This window comes from Centruroides vittatus, unplaced genomic scaffold, assembly GCF_030686945.1.
Source record: "Centruroides vittatus isolate TY-2023 unplaced genomic scaffold, ASM3068694v2 contig_854, whole genome shotgun sequence".
NCBI lineage: Eukaryota > Metazoa > Arthropoda > Arachnida > Scorpiones > Buthidae > Centruroides > Centruroides vittatus.
Genome location: NW_027122558.1, coordinates 2,390,935 through 2,413,614, shown reverse-complemented (window position 1 = coordinate 2,413,614; position 22,680 = coordinate 2,390,935). Strand labels below are relative to the sequence as shown.

The 22,680-nt window shown below is 30.0% G+C and overlaps 1 protein-coding gene across 3 annotated transcripts in view; it reads left to right on the top strand.

The window, feature by feature from the left end:
- Positions 1-22,680, top strand: part of AMPdeam (AMP deaminase) — an 89,632-nt gene that overhangs the window by 49,769 nt on the left and 17,183 nt on the right. For all 3 annotated transcript variants that reach the window (XM_067279124.1, XM_067279123.1, XM_067279125.1), the window contains 8 exons: positions 78-207; positions 6,390-6,521; positions 9,644-9,706; positions 9,780-9,911; positions 14,894-15,057; positions 20,594-20,720; positions 20,798-20,961; positions 21,102-21,222. In XM_067279124.1, coding sequence (XP_067135225.1) covers positions 78-207; positions 6,390-6,521; positions 9,644-9,706; positions 9,780-9,911; positions 14,894-15,057; positions 20,594-20,720; positions 20,798-20,961; positions 21,102-21,222 — 1,033 coding nt within the window. The remainder of the gene's footprint in view (positions 1-77; positions 208-6,389; positions 6,522-9,643; positions 9,707-9,779; positions 9,912-14,893; positions 15,058-20,593; positions 20,721-20,797; positions 20,962-21,101; positions 21,223-22,680) is intronic.

Genomic DNA, 22,680 nt, shown 5'->3' with positions numbered 1-22,680 from the left:
TGTGTATTGTAAAATGTAAAATGAATTACTTTTATTGTTGTTTGAATTATTATTAAATACCAAATTTGTTATTTCAGGAAGTCCTTTTGTTACCGTAGATTAAGTTATCTGTCTTCTAAATATCAGTTGCATGTATTGTTGAATGAACTCCGAGAAATAACTGCTCAAAAGGCTGTTCCTCACCGTGATTTCTACAATATTAGGAAGGTATGACATTATTTTTTCAGATAGGATGTATGTAGAACATCATTCTTAAATATTCTGTTTTATGATATAAATTTAAAAGAGAGAAGAACTTTTAAATTTGATTTATAGCTAAATTTAACTTTTGGTTTTAATAAGATTCAAGTAGGCATGGTGGTGCTTTAGTACTCACAAGTAAGAGGAATGCAGTGTATGTCATTTAGTTGTTTCTAACGTGGATGTGAGTAATTGTAAATGAGCATAAATGTCTGTCTTGTGGAAGCTCGAAGTGCATACAAGGAGTCATAATTCACTTTTTGGTCAAAGAGGATTGCATGCAGATGGTTTATAGCAGTATTTCCCAAAAGTTTTTCGACTACTACTGCCTTTATGTTTCGTTGACAAAATTTTAAGCATTTATTTTATAAAGAAATATTTGATTAATATAAAATAAATCTGTATGGTGAATATAAATATCAAACATACAACCTTTTTTCTTTCCAGAAATATTTAATGCTTAGACAAATGTTTTTAGACTGATTTCACAGTCTAGCTTTTGGTCTACATTCAGCATAACACATTGTTTTCTATTTTTGGAACATTGGAATGTTTTAATGATGCATATAACAGTTTTTAAATTTTTGGAATAGATATAAAAATTCAAATTTGGTTCATTTATTTATATTAATTTCTGATGTAAATAATTTATTTATCATTGATACATAGAAAAAGTCACATAAAGACTACAGTTTTCTATCCCACAGATAACAAGCAAGCCTGAAACAAAAAATAAGTAAAATAATGTATAACCAAAAACACAAGGGGGAAAAATTTTTTAAATGTAAAAAAAATATGGTATAAATTTTATTTACAAATATTTTTAAACTAAGAGAAAGTAACATGTAAAAATGAATGAAAATTAAACATACTTTGCAAAATATGATAAAAATAAGAATGCTATAAGATCGCTAATCTATAAAATAGCATATAATTATATGAAGAATATCATAAATTTCTTTGGGATCATCTTAAGCGGAGCTAACTGGACCGTATATACATGTTCATTCATATGTTACAGTAAAAACCCGTTTTTAGTGAAAATGCATTTTAACTAGTTGAAACTAGTTTTTACTGGATGTCATTGGTAAAACTAGAATTTACTGCTAGTCAAAAATGAATTTGAGTTAAAAACTAGTTTTAACTAGACAAAACGGGTTTTAACAAAATGGCTTAGTAAAAACTGTTTCGACCAAGCTTATTCAACTAACACATTCCTATAGTGTATGATGAATTTCGTATCGCTTTAACCCTTTTCCCCCGACATCTTGTTTACGTTTATTTTGTGATTCCTTCTAGGGCAATATAGGTCAGTCGGGCGATATTATTTTAAAAGTTCACCAAAAATCAAATTATCATTATATCTATATGAAAAAAATTGCTTACATTTATTAATATCTTTAGTTTTAAATACGATATTTTTCAATGCATTTTATTAGAAAAATTTATAAGAAAAAAAATAACATATATCAGAACTGACACACAAACTTGATAATTTGTAACATTTTGTGAAAATTAACATTGTCTAGTTACATAGTTGTTTGCTGGCACCGAGCCAGAAAGACGTAGAATATTGTTTTCTACAATTCGATATAACACTTATGCGTGTATGTTTATTCGTTGTAAAATTATCACGCATTATATCAAACATTTGTTTGAAATCAAAATTTTATACTGCTATCAACTAATATAATGAATTATTATACTTTATTTGCTTCGTATCGAACGAGATTATATTTGTTGTTAATAAATTTTACAAAAATCGATATTTACCAAAGTAACGACAAATCGGTACCCTCGAAGTTTTGCTTAAAAAGCCATGGTATCAATTGATCGGTGCCTTCGGGGACAAAGGGTTAATTAATGTTAATAACACAGATGTGTGACCAATATTTTCAATAAATATCGTATTAAATAATACAAATGTTTTAATCCCAATCATCACTTTATTTATTTCCCCCAAACATATTTATGTAGCTAAAATTAGTTTTAACTAATGTTAAAAGTTAAAAAGTTAATGTTTGATTTTAGTTTTATCTAAAATCAAAACATGTACAGCAGTAAATTCTAGTTTTAACTAGACAAAATGGGTTTTAACAATCACATCCAGTAAAAACTAGTTTCAACTAGTTAAAACGCGTTGTTACTAAAAACGGGTTTTTACTGTAACACATACAAATTTGAATTTTGAATATGTTATTGATTTGAATTTGACCAAATATGAATTTTTATAAGTATTTCAAAAATTTAATGAATGAATTCAATGTTTGTAAACTAAATAACTTATAATAATAATAAAACTGCCTAGGAAATGGCCCCAATTAGATACAGATTTTGTCTCATAAAACTGACATGAAACAAAAAAGTCCTGGAGTCTTTAGTTTTGGCCAATGTTTGAGTAAAATTGCCCTAAAACTTCTGGTTTTTAACCTTAATGAATGCCCTATATTCCTTAATTGATTTTGAAAAGAAGTTGAATCAACCATTACCTTTATTTTTGGGGTTTTATTTAGTTATTGTTATTGTTTATTTTGGGAAGTTTTATTTAGTTTAAAGGAGGAAAACACCACACCTTCCCTGCACAAAATTCAAAAATAATGATAAAACTCTACTGTTAATCTCTGTTATCGATTTTTAAAAAATCGTAAACCTTTTTTTTAGAAAAGATTGGATGATTATTAAAAATGTGAAGAGAAGAGAAATGTTGTTGTTAGCATGTATGTATGTAAATGAGATAGTAGCATGTTCAATTGTAACATCAGACCTGAGACAAATAAAATCCTCCAATGAAGCTGAAGATAGTGAGGTGAAGCTCTCGAGAGCAAGCAAGTTGATTTCTGAAATGAGTTTGATCGACAAAAGGATTTTCTGGTATTCTTGGTGTGATAGTTACAGTTTAGATTGTAAGGGTTTTTCTTTTGTCTGTAAATAATCTAGTTCTGATTTACTTTGTTGGTTCTTGTGGAGAATTAATTTTAATTTTGATTTAAGTTCCTCAATTGTTAGGAAAGTTTTGTGAAAATTAGTTTTGGTTTTGTTTTTGATTCAGACTAATTATAGTTCTGATTTTTATAATTTTTGTGTGGTGTATTATTGCTAATATAGTTTTGCATTTTTTTTCTTTATCACCTTTTACATAGTTTGTAATACTTTAATAAATTCTTGTTTCTGTTGATATATAGTCAATTATTTTTGGACTTTGTTATAGTAAGCATTGTTTCAAACTAAATCCATTCAAAATAATTAAAACACCACTTAGTAGACTGGAATGACATAATAAACACTTCAATCAAAAGCCTTAAATTGTATTCCAGTAAGGTTGTTAATTCAAAAAAAAAAAAGATTTTTGACTAATGTTTTTGATTTGCAATTGGAGATCATCTTCAGGTCTGTATATTTTATGATGGAATGATTGAATAGAACAATGATGTTTTTTGAAAAATTAAACAAAATAAATTCTCAAAATATATAAAAATAGAAATAAAAGTAAATAGATATACCAATAAATATAAAAATAAAGAAGTAAACATTTAAAGAGTATATATCTATAACCGAGAACTTTTTGTTGTATTGTCCTTACGTCACGCTGTCATATTTCATCATACGATCATATAAGGATTGCCATGCTTATGGTAGTTGTTTTTTGCCTTTAAAATTTATGCAGTAGACATTTTTGTCAGATTTAAATACAGTCAAACCTGTTTTTATGCGGTCTTTTTATGTGCGATTTTTTTATGCAAATTTTTAATTTGGGCGGTTTTTTTTTGTGCGGTATAGTTGGCGACTAGTCTCGTGCGATTCGTCATGTCTCACGTTGACTTATTATAGCTAAATAAACTTTATTATAGCATAAATGCACTTATTATAGTAATATTATTGCATGAATATGCAAAAAATGAAATAATTTACTTTTTAAGTCAACAAAACACCACCTGGACAAAACTATGTAAAACAGACGATAGACCAGACGATGCAGTCAAGTGCTGACATCTGTTGTCAATAAATTCTATTTCGTACGGTTTTGAGTTATTTTCTATGTGAGACTTTTTTTATGCGGTCCCTGTTGACCGCATAAAAAAATATTTTTTTAATTGTGTTGCGAAAACTATTATTTACAGCCATTCGTGAAGTTTCGTGAGATTTTTTTTAATGCGGTCCCTATCCACTGCATAAAAACAGGTTTGACTGTATTTCTAATGCTTCTAGTATCTTGATGGAGTCAATGTGTTTTGTTTGTTGATGAATGCCTTGTTCATTTTTCTGAAAATTTTTTAAACAGCAGTAATACATAGGCTTGGAACAAATTACAAATTTAACCTTGAAAATGAAACTTGAAGTTTGAGAATTCAGTCTTATGACAGATTACTTGGTCCCAATTATTCATGAACATGTGAGAATCAATGTAATTTGTATATATAAAATTTAAAGTTTAAAATATTCTAGTTTCATTTTAACATTAAATTTTGGTTGTTTTTTGGATTTTTCTCATGCTTTCACAGTTAAATGTGGCACACACATCTATTCTATATATGTTTTAAACTTTAAATTTTATGTATTCTACGTTATGTTTTACGGTTTTTTTTTTTTTAATATTCTATTCGTGCAATTGAAGATTTATTAGGCTGGATTAAAAATGTGATTGGTCACATAAAATAATTGCTGGAGTGGTATAAGGTGTTGTTTTTGTTTTTCTGTTTTTGAAATTAAAGTTGTCAGTTTTTCTATTGTACGAGGGCTGTTCGGAAAGTTTGCGGCCTTGCCTATATGCGGCGCTGCGATCAATTTAATTTTTGGCGGGAATAATTCAGTCATCTTTGCTAAAGATACGATACGAATTTCCGCTTGATTTGTCATAAAGTTTTTTCACAACAGCTTATCAGATAGTCAGTGTGCACATGCTTTGTCAAAAATGGAAAAAATGGAGACTCGTGCAGTCATAAAATACCTGACGAAAAAAAGGTTGACCCCATCTCAAATCAAAGCTGACATGGATGAAGTATTAGGAGAGTCTGCTCCTTCATACACCATTGTGGAAAAATGGACAGCCCTTTTTAAATCTGGCAGAGAGAGTGTGGAAGATGACCCTCGCAGCGGACGGCCATCAACTGCTGTCACTGAAGAAAATATCGACAAAGTTCACGATTTGGTGTTAGCAGATTACCGTTTGAAAACGTGAGAGATAGCTGAGACAACAGGCATCTCTGTCAACTGAGTTTACCACATCCTAACCGAAAATTTGGGTATGACAAAGGTCTCAGCAAGGCGGGTGCCGCGTCTGCTGACCACCAAACAAAAATGTGTTCGCACTTTGATGTCAAAGGAGTGTTTGGTCTTCTATCAGAAAAACCCACAGGATTTCATGCGTCGGTTTGTGACTACTAATGAAACGTGGGTCCGCTACTACACTCCTGAAACAAAAGAACAGTCGAAGCAATGGAAACATCACAGTTCGCCATCACCAAAGAAGGCAAAGACAGTTCCATCAGTAGGGGAAAGTGATGGCCTCGATTTTTTGGGATGCTAAAGGAATCATCATAATTGACTACCTAGAAAGATGAAAGACCATCAATGCTGTCTATTTCTGTGAACTTTTGGAAAAACTGAAGAAAGAAATCGAAGAAAAGAGGCCACACTTGAAGAAGAAAAAGATTTTGTTCCACCATGATAATGCACCTGCACATTCTGCCAGAATCACTGAACAAAAGGTAAACGAACTTCGCTTCCAATTAGTTCCACATCCACCGTACTCTCCTAATTTGGCCTCCAGTGACTTCCACCCTTTTCCAAACCTAAAAAAATTCTTGGCTGGAAAGAGATTCCACTCAAATGACGAAGTCATCTCTGAAGTGAACGAGTATTTTGCACACCTTGACAAATCGACCTATTGTGATGGCATAAAAAAGCTAGAACATCGCTGGAATAAGTGCATTGCTAATAAAGGAGACTACATTGAAAAATAAAAAAAGTATTAACATTATTTTGTTTGTTGTTCTATTTGAGGCCGCGAACTTTCCGAACAGCCCTCGTATAGTAATATAGGGAATTGTTCTTATATTTGATATTTCAAATCAAATTTGTTACATTTATTATAGGTTAATAAGGATATGAAGAAAATATTTGAAGTTGTTTAAAAATTACATTTATTACAGGTTGATACTCATGTTCACGCAGCATCTTGTATGAATCAGAAACATTTGTTAAGATTTATAAAGAAAACGTTAAAAAATCATGCTAATGACATTGTTTGTGAAGAAAAAGGGAATAAGATGACACTTAGTCAGGTATGTTTGTTTAGATTTTATTATTGATGCTTTTATTCAGTTATTATTTTATTAATACAATAAGCAATTTCCCATTTTTTCTAAGTTTAATTTGTGTTTTTGTCAAACAGTGGTTCCTTGATCAGTTATACAGTGCTGTACAATTACATGTAAAAAATTATTTTTAAATTGAAAATTGTGAGGAAGGGCATAGACAGATATAATAAAAATAAAGTTACCATATTTACTTACATATAAGACAACCTTGCATATAGGATGAGGTGTGACTTTAAGCATCAAAATAAAGAAAACTAGATTTATTAATACGATTTTAATTTTATTTTGTTAAATCACAACTACAATATCAAATAAACGTAAATGTACACATTGTCCCGCAAAAATTACTGGCATCTTAAACTTTCACAAGATTTTTCTTGTAAAGAAAAATCTTGTAAAATTGACAACATAATTTTGTAATTTGTTCATGTAAAGCTGGACAATTGGGAACCTTTTTATTGCCAATTCTTAACACTCAAATCCACTCTCCATCGATTACACTTATGAGTTCCTCTGAATTCTGATTTCCAAATAATCATGTTTTCACGTGGGAATGGATTAAAACTTATATTGTGCTCCTATCTGATTTTGGAATTCAATTCAAAAGCTTTGCTATTCCTATTGCTATTCATTTTTACTGCTGACAATATACAAGAATGATTCAAACGACCCAGATAAAATACTTATGTTTTTAAATACAAGAGATAAGCATCCAGGAAAAAATGCGAATACATTGTTCACAAAAATTATTTGCAAAAATGCAAGCGAAAGATTCTTTGCATGTATAGGACAACCTAGGAATTTGAAGCTGTGATAAATGAATAAAAACTTCGTTTTATATGCGAGTAAATATGGTATGTTTTTATTTAAAAATAAGCATAGAGTGCTGTGACGTTAAAGGCCTCAAAGCAGAATTCTAATATCTTCATAGTATGTCTGCCGTTATTAACTTTTTTTGTGTATCCCAAACCTAGACACAGTAAACTAGAACTGTGTGTAATAATTTTCACAATGCCTATCTTTCTTTTTTCTACCAATTTCTTTAATGTAACTAACATTTTTGTCTATTTTAAATGGCCTTCTTCAAGTTAAACAAAAATGGAATGTCAGTTAGAATATAAATCAGAACCTAAATTTAAAACATCTAGATTTGCTTGCATTCTTATGATGTCATAGTTTTACAAAAATTTGAATTAAATAAATAAATATGAAAATGTTAGTTATATTAAAGAAATTGCTAAAAGAAAAAAAAGAAAGATGATGTGAAACTTAGTACCCCCTAAACCACCAAGCACATACCCCCGGTTGGGAATCGCACTAAATGCTATTCAATCCTGCATTGCTATGAACTGCATTAAGATACCTAATAATTTTTACCGAATTTCCTGTAAGATTTAGTTAAAGCAACATTTGCCTTGTCAAACACCTTTGTTTCATAAATTGTCATTTAATAGCCAGAGACGTGTTTTGGAATTGTTTATTCCTCTCTAGTATGGCTAGTAAGTATATATTTTTTTATTAAAACATTTTAATTATATATATAATTAAAATTTACGAAGAATACACACAAATAATGAAGAACTTGGCTTCTACTACACTATTTTAGATGCAAATTTTTGCGTTTTTGCGAACATCTTTTTAGACCCATCTAAAAATTTTCTGATTAGCATCAGAGGAAAGGTCCTAATTCTCCCTAATGCACCTGATGAAAATGGGTAAGATCAGCTATAAAATTATAAAGGTTATCTTATGTAAGAGTTTATCACACCAAATGACCAATCTAACTCATTTTAAAATTTCTTTATTCCTCTACTGTACACGATTTTAAAAAATTTTTAAATGTGTTAGATTGGGCACTCAGAGTGATAAACTCTTATGTAAGATAACCTTTGTAAATATAAATCAAATACTATAATATAATATGGTATAAGGGTTAGAAGTACAAAACAATCTAATAACCTTAATCTTTGCTGTTATTTTTTGCCTGAGCAACACTGGGCTTATCTGCTAGTGTTAGTATAAGTATGTAATTGAGTTGGAGTGGCACAGCTGTTTGTTACTACACACCAGGGAGTATCAAAGATCTGAAAAGATCAAAGAAAGATAAGGTGCTTCACTTGTCTTTCTTTGATCTTGTCCTGAGCAAGTGTGATTGGCAAGCAAAGATTTTAAGACAAGTTTTTCCTTTGGTGTGATGAGTAGGCAAATTAGATTGCAAGATCTTGTGATTCTTGTAAATAGTCTAGTTTTTGTATTTGTCAGGTTTTTGTGGAGATAGTTCTAATCTAATTCTAAGTTAAGTTCAGGTTTCCAAGTGTCGGAAAAGTATTTTTTATATACTTATTGTTTTGGTTTTGATTTAAGATAAAGTATTATTGAATTTTAAACTTGTACAGTTAGTTTCTTCTAACTTATTTTGTATTTATTACTATTAACTATTGTATGTAGTTGTTCATATAATAATAGTAAATTTAATTGTTTTTTTAATGCATAGTTCAGTATTTATTTCAGGCTTTTTCATACATTAACAGATTTCTACATTTGAACAAATTCATTCATGTTTTTGTCCATTTAAAAGTCTGGGCCTTGCCCTGACCAACCATTGATTTCATTTTTTTTTCTTATGTAATGCCACATGTTAGGTGATTTCTGGGCTTTGAAAAAATTAGATGTTACATGCCTGCATTGTTTACTATAATGTCGGGTCAAATATAGCATGCATGCCATTGAGATTTGTTTTTCTTTAAAATTGATAGATAGGCCCTGGCAGTTTGCTTTAAATGTTTCCAATGCTTCTAAATTCTTAAGCTGATTTATATGGCACATTCATTATTAGGGTAGTGTGTTGTGGTTCTGGCTTAATCTGGTTATCATTGCATATATAGCCAAGGCAGTGGTTTTTCTTTTCTATGTTTTCTATAGGTTTCTGTCAGGATATCAAGAACTGATGACACTAAGTGATAGTTGATGTACTGTACATAGGGATTATGCTAATGAGAATCCACTGTATATTTATTTGAAAAAGTATTTATGAAAGTCTTACAAGCTGATTCAATTAAATTTTATAATCTAAATTTTTTTTACAGGTTTTTCAAATATTGAATGTTAATGCATATGATCTCAGTGTTGATATGCTTGATGTTCATGCTGTAAGTAATTATTGTAACTTTTATATTAATAGAAAGTAATAGAATGCTTAAAATATGAAATAAAATTTTACAGGATAGAAATACATTTCACAGATTTGATAAGTTTAATGCTAAATATAATCCAATTGGCGAAAGTCGTCTAAGAGAGATGTTTCTCAAAACAGACAACTATATTCAAGGAAGATTTTTTGCTTCTGTCTTAAAGGTAGAATTTTAAAAACTTGTTAACTTTATAAAATAATTTTAAATTTATCATTAGTAATAAAATCTGTAGTTGTGTTGCTTTTGCTGAATTGGAGTTTTAAGAAAATATATTCAAATAAGATTTAATTATATTCTATGTAAGTAACATACATGAAAACATAAAATTAGCTCTTACATCATTTTTAGTAATAAAATATATTTTATAATTTTATTTTAAGAACAAAACTACAAGAAAAATAAAGACAAATCCAATATACTAAAATCAGAGAGACAGTTTACTTACTTTTGATATTAAATAAGATAAACTGGTCAAACAAACAGCTGCATTGTTATTGGGCTATATTAAGACTAATTAATATTATGTCACTGTTAAAGCACTACATAATATTAAGATATTATGTAGTGAACCAGTATATTACCAGTATTGTTATATTTAAATTAATTAATTGGTTGATTTGGAAGTGAAGATCGGATGGAGATCCGGCTAGTGTAATGACCAATGCATATGTATAGTAAGCATGAATTGAGGGATTAAGTCTAAAATATTCTAAATTAGATATATTTCTAATTATTAACTACAGTAGACCCCCCTATAACATGGGTTCATATAACACGGATTCGTGTAACACGGCGAAAAAATTGTGATCGTGTTCGTATAACACACTAAAAGAGACTTGTATAACATGGTAAAACGCCATCGCCAACTCGTGTCGAGACAGGATTGGTCGATTCTGGACCAATAGTGGACGAGCAGCCGAACTACTTGCTGCGGTCCAGTGCCAGGCGTATATACGGAGAGTTTAGGAGGGAAAGTATTGATAAATTTTTATACAGTTCTTGTGAAAAAACATTTACAGTATTATTCAATGGCCATAAAAATTATATTTCTATTAATAATGTTTCCAAAGTTCAGCAAATTCTTCGCAGAAAGAGTAACTTATTAGGAAACATGCACCTGCCGTTTAATGAGCCGCTCCGCGATGAAAACAAGCTTAGGCAATGGCGTCTTCGAACGGTGCACACTCGGTAAGTAATCCTACAATTTTTTGTTAATAGCATAGTTTATATGGATTATTCCCAAAAAATTATGTGTGCTTTGGAAATGTTTGAGTCAAATTAGTCTAGAATCGATTTAATTTTATGGAAGAAAACCTTTCAAACAGCCGTAGCCCCTAAACTGCACACGTGCCAGGCTGTGATTGGCTCATGTATTTAAGTGACTTGTACAACTCGGATTCATATAACACAAAACGTATCTACCGTGTTATGGGGGTCTACTGTACTGTACAATGCAGATAAGGGGTGCTAAATTTCTATTTTTCTTTTCTCTGTAAATTTCAAGTAAGTTTGGATGTTTAGAAGTGCGGTATTGAAATTCTCAGATTTCTGATGATGACGACTTTATTTGCTTTGCTCTTGCATATGCATTTTGGAATGATATACAGTCGACTCCGCATAAGTCGTCACCCGGATAACTCGACACCATTGGTTAAGTAGTCAGTTTTCTGTGGTCCCGGCCGGCTTACATAGGCATTAATGTTAAACTCCGGTTTACTCGACACCATTTAACTCGTCACCACTGGATAAGTCAACATACTTTTGTTGTCCCACATTCTGATATATCGTCACCCCTCCTGAAAAAATGAATTCACTCTGCATGTGTGGTGCAAACTTTTTTTTTTTTTTTGGGAGGGGGAGTCAATTTATTAAATATATTAATTATAATATATTTAATAATATATTAGTATTATTAATATATTTATATATTATATATACATATTAATAAAAATGCCTTAACATTTTATGTATAAAATAATAACAGATAAACAAAAAGAAAATATACAGTCTACATTGTCACACCAGAATCCAATTTTGCATTTTCTCACGCTAGAGGCAGTAAGAATTCATAGATGTTACTTGCCAACAATTGACAATTGCAAAGATGCTGTTTTCAAGGCGTTCATGATCATTGAAAAAAGTCAAGACAGTTAAGTGCTCAAAACAAACAACACTAAACGAATTTTTCAGTTTGTCATCTACAGAGTAATTGTAAATGGAGGACATAATGTAATGTAAGCCTATACTACTGTATAACACACTACTGTATTTTCCTAATTGTAGTTTTGTGGTTTTTTTTTCCGACTTCTCTTTAGTCATCACATTGGATAACTCGACACATTTCCACTTCCCCTTGGGGTGTCGACTTATGTGGACTCAACTGTGTACTTTTGTTTTTTCTTTAGGGTTATTTCTACATAAAAAGTCAGTATATTATTATATATCTCATACAATATTAATATTTTTAAACAATAATAGAATCAGTACTTACAGGTTAAAAAATAATAGTTTTGAACAATTTTTAAAATTTACATATGTCCAGACTGTACATTTTAAAATCTTGTTAAAATACAGCTCCTTTATCCATAATGTTAAATAAATAAACAGGTTTATTTAACATGTTTAAATGATAAATAAGACAGATTATACAGGTTTTATTAATTTTGCATTTTGGACTGTCTCAATAGTACTTTCTTTATTCAACATCAATCTAGTTAAAAACATGACAAATTTTAGGTTACAGCTATAAATGTACATAATATTATAATGAACACTATTACCTGAACAGTAGAAGTTGTGTGGCCATAAGTATTGTATAAATATAACAAACTATATTCATATATACTATAAAATAACTAACAAGAGAATGGCATGGTGGGGTCACCAATTTTGATCAAATTTGGTGAGGTTATAGTGCATCCCCAACTACTAACATGTGCCAAGCAGTAAGGCACACTACTAAAAATTAAAGTTAAAAATTGCACAATCACTTAAAACCTTCAGAATATCTATTATTTGCAGTGTAGCCAGTGGCTTGAGAGGCATGCCAGTTTCATTGTCATGAGGTTGGTGTTTCAAATGCTGTTGGTATTAATTTGATGTTTTTTTTTATAACATTATAATTTTCACTTTATAATAAATTAAAGAAACCAGGAATATTATGAAAGAGAAAAACTGATTCATTGTTTAAAAATGAGATATGAAAGGGCTTTTGTTAGCCCACTAAGGCAAATACCCACGAAAAAGAAACATGCACAGTAGGTGTTACAAATTCAATTTATATTTGCATGATATAACTATGTACAGGTTCAGTAAAGAATGCTAACTCTAGGATGGTTACTCCGGCAGTAATCTTAAGCCTGATTGTCGGCAAAACTGTTACAAAAATAAAATGGCTATGTTACACCAAATCATGATCACAATTCAATACTGTAAACAAGAATAATGATTACAATAATAATTTTCCTAAAACAAACTGCTATAGTTAGTTTATCTTACTATTCTATTCTGTTACATTGTGCTATGTTATATTACTTTGATATTGAGAAAAATTGAATATACAGATAATTATTTTTTTTCCAATTCCTACATAAAAAGTTTTCCTGCCTAAGAATTATTTTATTATTATTTTTTTTTTACAGTGTTTCCTTTAAAAACTTCTTAATGAAATTCTAATGTATTTATTTATCAGTATTAAAATGTATTTATTTATTTTATATGATCTTATAAATTGTATGTAACTGTAGCTCTTAAAATTCTGAATCTGTAAAATGTAGCATTTATGTGTGATAATAGACTTTATGTGAGCCTCTGGAAGGAACTTTAAACTTTGTCTTAAAGATGATAAACATCCAGCAGGACAGCTAAACTCTCACCTTTCGAAATTATAACAAAGCAAGACTTAGTCTTGCTAAAACAATAAAAGTTCTTTGTCAAAAAGGAAAACAAAAGTCTGGAATTACAAGGAAGAATTTCAAAATTCGGAGGAATTTTAGCCAATCGGGATAAATGTTGATAACAACCTCTCCCATGCCCGAAAAGGTTTCAAATTATTACCAGGAGATGAGAAAAGACCAATCAGAACATGGGATAGAAAGGAAAAATCTTTTAAAAATTTGTGTTTCAAGGACACAATGTTCTTTGATCTAAAATTTGTTCTTCCTCCAAGATCCATTGTTACGTTTCCCAGATATGTTCGTTTTCCCAGAGTTGCTCTCTTTCTAAGATATGTTAGATCCAAACTTGCCAGTATGCCTCGAGGTTGTTGATCCTGCAGAAGACCATCAACAAGGGGACGAGTGTAGACATTCAACATAGCATTCAGACTTTTACTGGACTCTCTTCTCAAAAAGAAATATCAAAGGAGAATTGTAACAATAAGAATATTTTTATATTTTATTAAATGGGAAAAAGTGAATGGTAAGCATGTCTCAGTGTGTACACCATGACCACACACGATTGTCTCGACCCCTCGGCCGTTCTGACAATTGCACATGGTCGGCAAACCTTACACTTCTATATTGAAGCTGGCCACTTTGATATATAAGACCTTGTTAAAGTATTTACAATAGGAGCAAATTTGTAAATAAATACTGTAATTAATGAAAAAACTGATGTTATTTTGTTTATTGACTGATTGACACTGTGTCTCTAGCTTCTGTAAAGTATTTAAACTTACCTATAAATATAGATAACTTGTTTTGTCATTATTAAGTAATAATCATCATATATATATATTTGAAACCATTTTTTTTTATAGGTTTAAGTGCAGAAGTGTCAACTTTAATTTGTAATTGAAAATTTTTTAAAATTAAGTTCTGTAATGTTTTGTATCTAAATTTTAATAAAATAAGCTTGAAGACAAAGAAAAGTGTTATTATTAATTGCAAATAACCTGTGGGTTATCTGTTAAATTTAATTTTAAAGCTTATATGGGTTATTTGCCAAGTTAATTGAATTCATGATTGTGATTTAAACAGTCTAAGATTTTAAAATTTTTTAGATTTGAGTGATTGTAACACTGAGTTAAGGAATTTTATGTACTTTGATGTAAAATATATAATAATGCTATTAATTATACAATCTGAAAGTTTTTTGTCATTTTGTTGATATCTGCTTTGATGATTAATTTTTTTATTTGTTTAGGAAGTTATGAGTGATCTGGAGGAAAGTAAATACCAAAATGCAGAATTGCGTCTATCTATCTATGGTAGAAGAAAGGATGAATGGGATAATCTTGCCAAATGGGCAGTAACAAACAATGTTTATTCGGATAATGTTAGATGGCTTATTCAAGTTCCCAGATTGTAGTATGTATTATAACTAAGATAGTTTAAATATCTGATTTTACTCTTTTGTTACATGATGACATATATATATATCTTGGCAGAAAAATAAATTCAAAAGTACTAATACAATTCAATTTAAATCAAATGCAATTTGTTAGTTGTGTGTGTTAAACATTGCCCAGGAGGATAAATTTCTTTATTTAAAAGACAAATAGAATTTATTCTACATATTGTCCTGTTCTGTTCTCATATCACATCACATAAAGTAGTGTTGCCAGTGCTTAACACAGGATGAGCAAATGGTTATTGTTTAAAACAAAGAAATTAATTGTATTGTAGTTTTAAGAAATGGACTGTAAAATATAATTTTTAGCGTTGCAACGAATACTATATTCGGCGTCAGGCCGAATATTCTGCCAGGAGTGTGGCGGAATAGCCGAATATTTCGCTTGATTAATGCACGTATAAAAATTGGCATACAAATCACATTATGGCAAGGACCCTGCTCTCTATTGGCCCGCTGTCACTACACTTTGCCGATTGCATTAATTCTTGACAGTTGTAGCAGACAGACAAGAGCATCATGGCAGTATATGATAAATGATGATATCAAATGTGGATAACAACGAAATGACCTACACATGTAAATAACGGAAAAAGAACAGAGAAGGACCGTGAAGTGAAAATGTGAAAATAAATATGAAATTGAGTTGATAACATAACCAAACAAGTTGAGGCAGCTTATTGATGTGAAATTCAAGGCCATCAATGCCAAATAATAATATTCTCATAGACTTTGGAAAGCTAAATGCTTGTAATGAAAGTCACTTAGCATGCATGGGCGAAAGCCTGGGGCTGTTCAGGCTACCAAGCTGTCTTGAATCTGTGAAATCATAACTGTGACTTATACCGACGACCTATTTGTCTCTTTTCTGTTATCACCAGGCTATGAGTCACGTAATTGTAAAATGGGAAATCTACGACAGAAAAATGACAAATTGAATGTATCGTGCGCACACATTACGATGTATGCATAGGCATACATGGACTAGAGTGATAGAGGAAAGAGAAAGGGAAGAGCAAAGACGAGCACTTAAAACAAGGATAGGCAAGGTCAGACCCTCAGATGTGTGACTATTCTCGAACGAATAGGTGTGTACGTGTGTTGATCTTTGTAATTATAAACTGTGAATACATGTATTATTGTAATTGTCTACTTGGACCTTACTTATTATTAGGACTTTATACCGGTGTCTAAAAATTGGCACAATGACAGAAGTGAACACGGAAAAATTAAAAGTGAAAATAATCGCATACCAAAATTTAATATTAGAGTAAAAACACACAAAAATCGAGTTAAGTATAGACCGTTGATTGATGTCAAAAATTATGTGTTCTATAATTTAGAAAAATTCTTAAAGGATAAGCTTAACATGTTAGAAACTTCCGATTATAGTTTAAAAAATGTTGATATATTATTAAACATATTAAATGACGAAAATATTATTATTAATAAATATACCAAATTGTTATCTTTGGACATAAAAAATATGTATCCTAGTATAACAAAAAATAACGTTGAAAAATCTTTACAGAAAATTAATGCACCAAACTGGATTATTAAATTGTCTGTCAGTAATGGAGAACAATCATTTCAAGTATGGTGAAAACTTTTATAGTCAAACCAAAGGGATACCAATGGGAACATGCATAGGTCCAAGACTTGCCAAAATTTTTATGGTAGAAATAGATAAAAAGATTAAAGACACAAAAGGAATAATATTTTATAATAGGTATGTAGACGATTGCATTACTTTATTTGATTATAGAAAGACCAGTTAAGAATTAATTTTAAAACAGGCAAACGAAATAGAAAATAATATACAATTTGAAATTGAAAAAGAAGTAAATACCAGTATAAATTATTTAGATATAACCATAAAAAGAACTGATAATAGTTTAGAATACCAAAAATTTATAAAACCTATGCAAATACCAAGGGTACTCCATTATAAATCTAACGTTCCACAAACTATGAAATTTAATATCTTTAAAATGTATATTGATAAAATTAAAAATAGAACTAGTAAATTACAAAATCAGGATATAGAAATAGAGCAAGTAATAAAAATGTTTTTACTTAATGGTTATACCAAAAAGATTTTAGAAAAATGGTTAAAATGGATTAATTATAATAGCATAAAAACCAAAAATTTTGATAAAAATAAAAAATGTGTAAATTTAACTTATGTACCAAAACTTTTTGAAAGAGTGAAAAATAGTTTAAAAGGGAAAGTAAATTTAATACCGGAAAAAAATAATTTATTTAAACGTTATTTATATCATAGGTCCGACAAAAAAAAATTAATTTATTGGAAGAAAAAGAAATAGTTCATGCATTTAATTGTAATTGTGACCTGGCAAAAACTTACATAGGTGAAACCAAAAGAAAATTAGGTATTAGAATAAAAGAACACACAAGAGCAATCAGTGGAAATTATGCAAATTCTGCCGTTGCAGAACATTGCAATAATCACGGATGCCAAATTGATAAAAATACGATTAAAATTAAAAAGAAAGAATTCAATAATTACAAAAGGCAATTATATGAACACACAAACATAAAGAAAGAAGAAAACAGAATAAACAATAATTTAGGGAGAATAATTCACTAATCCTGGGATGCCATACTGGATGACATTTACAAACAGTGAATGGTTTAAGTGATTGTTAAACTCACATTAACATTGATGTTGTAAGTGAATGGAGAAATGGAATTATGTAAGTTTTAACTTATTGGTTGATATTGTAATCCAGTTTTTAAATATTAATTAATTTATAGTAATTTCACTTTATACAGAAAAATGTATTTAAATCTGCTTTTGTTATTTTCGGAAGTACTAGTACAATCTACCTGTACAAGGTATTGGGAAATTTTCCTACTGTATGTTTTTAAAAAAAATTTTTAATGTCGGGTATTTATTATACATAATATCTTATTTATTTTTTTAATTATTGTAGTGGTTTGTAGTAAATGTGCTGATGAGGGGCATGCTAGCCCGAAACATGTATCTATCTGCGTACAGAAAAAATTACTACTACAGGTGAATGTTAATAAAACTTTATTTTCTCTGAACTGTCATTGTGCCAATTTTTAGACATTGGTATAAAGTCCTAATAATAAGTAAGGTCCGAGTAGACAATTACAATAATACAATTAGAAATAAGGACAGTAAAGCTATTTTAATAACTTATTATGTGAATACATGTGACTAACATTATTTTGTTTTTTATTTTGTGCAGGTTATGTTATAAATAAATATAAACAAACAACACTAATCCAATAACATTAAATCTAAATACCAAAATGATTAATTTATTGTGTTTTTGTTATTTCTTACTCTTGTTTTTAGGTATTCGGTATTCGGCCAAATAGCGAAAAATAGGCCGAATACTGAATAGTAACCTAATATTCGTTGCATCACTAATATTTTTCAAAGTATTTCCCTTCAGACACAAGTAAATTCTGTAGGCATTGATAAAATTGGTGTCTGACCACTGCTGAAATTCTTGTTAAATCCCTGATGCACTCCTGAAAAATCTATAGGTTGTTTATTAAGAGAGAGTAATTATTTTTAGTCGCTCCTCATATTGCAAAGTATAGAGGAGTTTAAATCTGGGCTTATACAGAAAACAATTTGATAATGCATCCATAGTATGGATGCACCAGAAAAAGATGGATGCATTATCAAATTGTTTTGCATATTCGACATATTTGTTTGAGATTGTCAAACACTACTTTGTTGCCAAGTAATTTCCAATGAAAGTCTCAAATGTAAGTTGCTTTTAACAAACTGTTCAAAAATTTTATTATTTTTCTACCAGGACATAGTTATATGCCATTCTGTATTAATATTTATGATCATAATAAAAATAAAATGACAATTGTAAGGATAGTGTTTGAGAGTAGAGAAACATTACAAGTAAGTGTTTTACTTGTAATGTTTAATAATTACTACTAACAAACATGTAGTAATGACAGAGTTGGGTTAATATTAATATTAAAAAAAACTCACCAAACCAGAAAATCCAGCAGTATAACATTGATTTAATAGCCTTCAAACACACTTCTATTTCTATGGACAAAAGAAAGGAGCTTAAGTGCATCTCTCAAGTGGCCGTAGATCATGGACACCATCCAAATCTCATAAAAATTCTTACCATTTCCAAATCCAGTCCACTGACAACGATAAAGCCGAACATCCAAAATATACAAGTGGTTCATTTTAATCATCACGTATACAATCTTTACAAACAGTTTGCTAAGCACAGGGATATTAATCTGGTGCACAAATGGAATCCTACCATTTATTTATTATTAAGGAATTTGGAAAATCCAATAAATTACAATTCACTTCTGGGGAGAGTCTACTCCGTCGTCCTTAAGGATAAATGGTTTAATAAAAACCTAGTTTGTCGGTAGCCACTAAAAGATTGTTGGAGAAATGGATTAAGGAGCATGTATACTCTGTTAAAAAGGACCTATCCTCCACCACCCTGAGTTCTTATGTGAGTGAAAATGACATAGAGTTAGATTATGACCAAGGTAGCTTGTATAATACAAACCAGCTGCAATTGGTCCAACTTAAAACATCTAGAAAAATTGCAATTTTCAAGGCATCATTTAAAGACATGGTGATTAACTATAGGGAGGCAGAAACTTTCTCCCATACATGGAGATCTTTGTTTTGTCATCCCATAAACTTATTTTGACACCATTGATCACACATCAGAGTCAACCAGTTCATATAATTGTCTTCTATAATAATTTTCCTCTTTTTTTCCTTATTTTCACGGTATTCAACTCAATTTCATAACCTTCTGAATTAATGTTCAGCCACTGCCAAAATTGCATATTTTCCCCTAATTGCTCAAATATGTTCACTTAATCTTATTTTTAATTTTCGTTTTGTTTCACCAATATATGTTTTTTTCGGGTTACACCTACAAAATTGATAAAGTACTAGTAGACGAGATAAGTTTAAATTAAGTTAAGGACACAAAGGCATATTAATTAACTTCTTGTCATTACTTGAAGTGGTAGATGGTTCTTGATTTGGTATGATGAGAGTCAGTTTGACTTAATTTGAAGATTGAAGATCCCTTAACACGATGGAAACGTAATGGCTCCGTAATGTAATGGAACTAGATGATTTCTGTATTCCAAACATTGAAAATGATGTGTTTGATGGTACAACAAGTAAGAAGAAATAAAATTTAAAAAAAAAACAAAAGAAAATGGTTATCGTCTGAACATGATGGAATTCCAATAGAATATTGAAAGTTTGCAGTCAAGGAAATGTGGTCATCTCTGCATTCTTAAATAAAGTAGTTGTCAAGAGTAACTAAATCCTCTCATAAAATGAAGCACTGACATTTATGCTGTATATTAATTCAAAACTTAATTATTATATATATTTAATATCTTTATTCTTTCTTTTATATTTGTTATGTTATAGACCTTTTTTTTATACTCATTTTTATTTATTTTTTTCAGTGATGTTTATAAGATAAACAATTTAGTGGAAAATTTTCAAGAAATATTAGAGAATATATACATGCCACTCTTTGAGGCCACCAATAATCCAAAGAGTCATCCTGAGTTGTTCAAATTTTTGCAATATGTAAATTTCATTTTATATTTTATTTGGGTAATTGCAACTAATTCTCATTTGTTCAAAATAAACCATGCTTATTTCAGGTTGTAGGATTTGATTCGGTTGATGATGAATCCAAACCGGAAAATCCCATGTTTGAAAAAGATACTGCTCTACCTCAAGATTGGACAGATACTGAAAATCCTAATTATAATTATTATTTGTATTATATGTATGCCAACATGTGTGTTCTGAATCACTTTAGGAAGTAAGTGACTGTATACATTTAATTTATTTAAAACAGAAATATTACAAACTTGTTGCTTTAAAAATTAATCATATTTAGGAAGTAAGAAAGAATGTTAAATAATTTTATCACGAAAATGAGACAATTTATATTTTATATAGGGAACGAGGATTTAATACATTTGTTTTACGCCCACACTGTGGAGAAGCAGGTCCCGTGCAGCATCAAGTGGGAGGATTTTTACTTAGTGACGGAATATCCCATGGTTTGTTACTGAGAAAGGTATTGACACATACAGAAAAGTTTAAAGTATTAATATTTTATTGTTAAATTAGAACTCTTAAATATTAAAAACATATTGCAGTAATTACTAATATTGAGTTGTTCAAAAAGTAATTTAATTTTTTTATTACTAGAGTAATTAGTTGCATTTTTACCAGCCAATTTTATTATATATTTTGACAGCTGACATTTTAAGGCTTATTTGTAAAAAAATTGTTTGATTCTATACAATTGTTTTTTTTTTTTTTTGTGTACCATCAAATATGGAAAATCGAGAGCGTCATTTTTGGCATATTTTGCTTTTTTATTACCGAAAAATCAAAATGCTGTTCAAGCAAGAAAAAAAATTGTGGTACATATATGGAGAAGATGTGTTGAGAGAAAGACAGTGCCAAAACTGGTTCACAAAACTTTGTTCTGGCAATTTCAATATTGAAGATGCACCACGTTCTGGATGGCCAGTTGAAGCCATTGAAAACAAAATAAAGGTACTGATTTAAGCAAACTACTGAATAACAACACGTGAAATCACTAAGAGATTAAATTTGTTGAATTGAACTGTTTATGATTACTTGAAATGAATTTGTTTTGTTTCAAAACTCTATATATGGGTTCCACGTGTTCTTAAAGAGAGATGCTCTCTTTGGTGTTTAGTGGAATTTTAAGGAAATTTTTTTTGAGCTTCCACCAGACAATTTAAATAGTGAAGTTGAGGCAGAAGTTTTCAACGTGAAAACGTGTATGTTGTCATTGTCAAACTTCTAGGCTTACAGGAAAGCAGCACTTAACATCTGACATACACATTTTCATGTTGAAAACTTCTGCCTCAACCTTGCTACTAATTGAAAGTGTACTGCCATCAGTAAACAAATTGAGTAATATCATCAAACAGAAAAGGCCAGAATTGATCAACAAAAAAGGTGTAATGTTTTACCATGATAATGCCAAATTTCACAGAAGTTTGGTAACTCGTCAGAAACTGTTACAGCTTGGATGGGATGTACTACCACACCCACCATATTTGCCAGATCTGGAACCCTCAGATTATTACTTGTTCCGGTCTTTACAAAATTTCTTAAACATTTACAACATTTGCATAAAACATTTACTTCAAATGAGGATGTCAAAAATCACTTGGCTCAGTTTTTTGTAAGCAAAGATCAAAACTTTTATGAATGTAGAATCATGCTACTACCAGAAAGATGGCAACAGGTATTTGACTAAAATGGCCAATATATTATAAGAAAATTGTTTTTTTTTTTTCCCATGGAAAGAAATGAAATTACTTTCCAAACAATCCAATTATATTACTGCATATAAGACTCCTCATCATTTTGACACAGAATATTTAGAAAACGGTATTTAATTTAAGTCACTCCATGCTTTTGGTGCTTGGTTCCAAGCTTTTTTTTACTGTATTCTGGGTAAAAAGAGTAACATTAGAATGGATACTTTTCT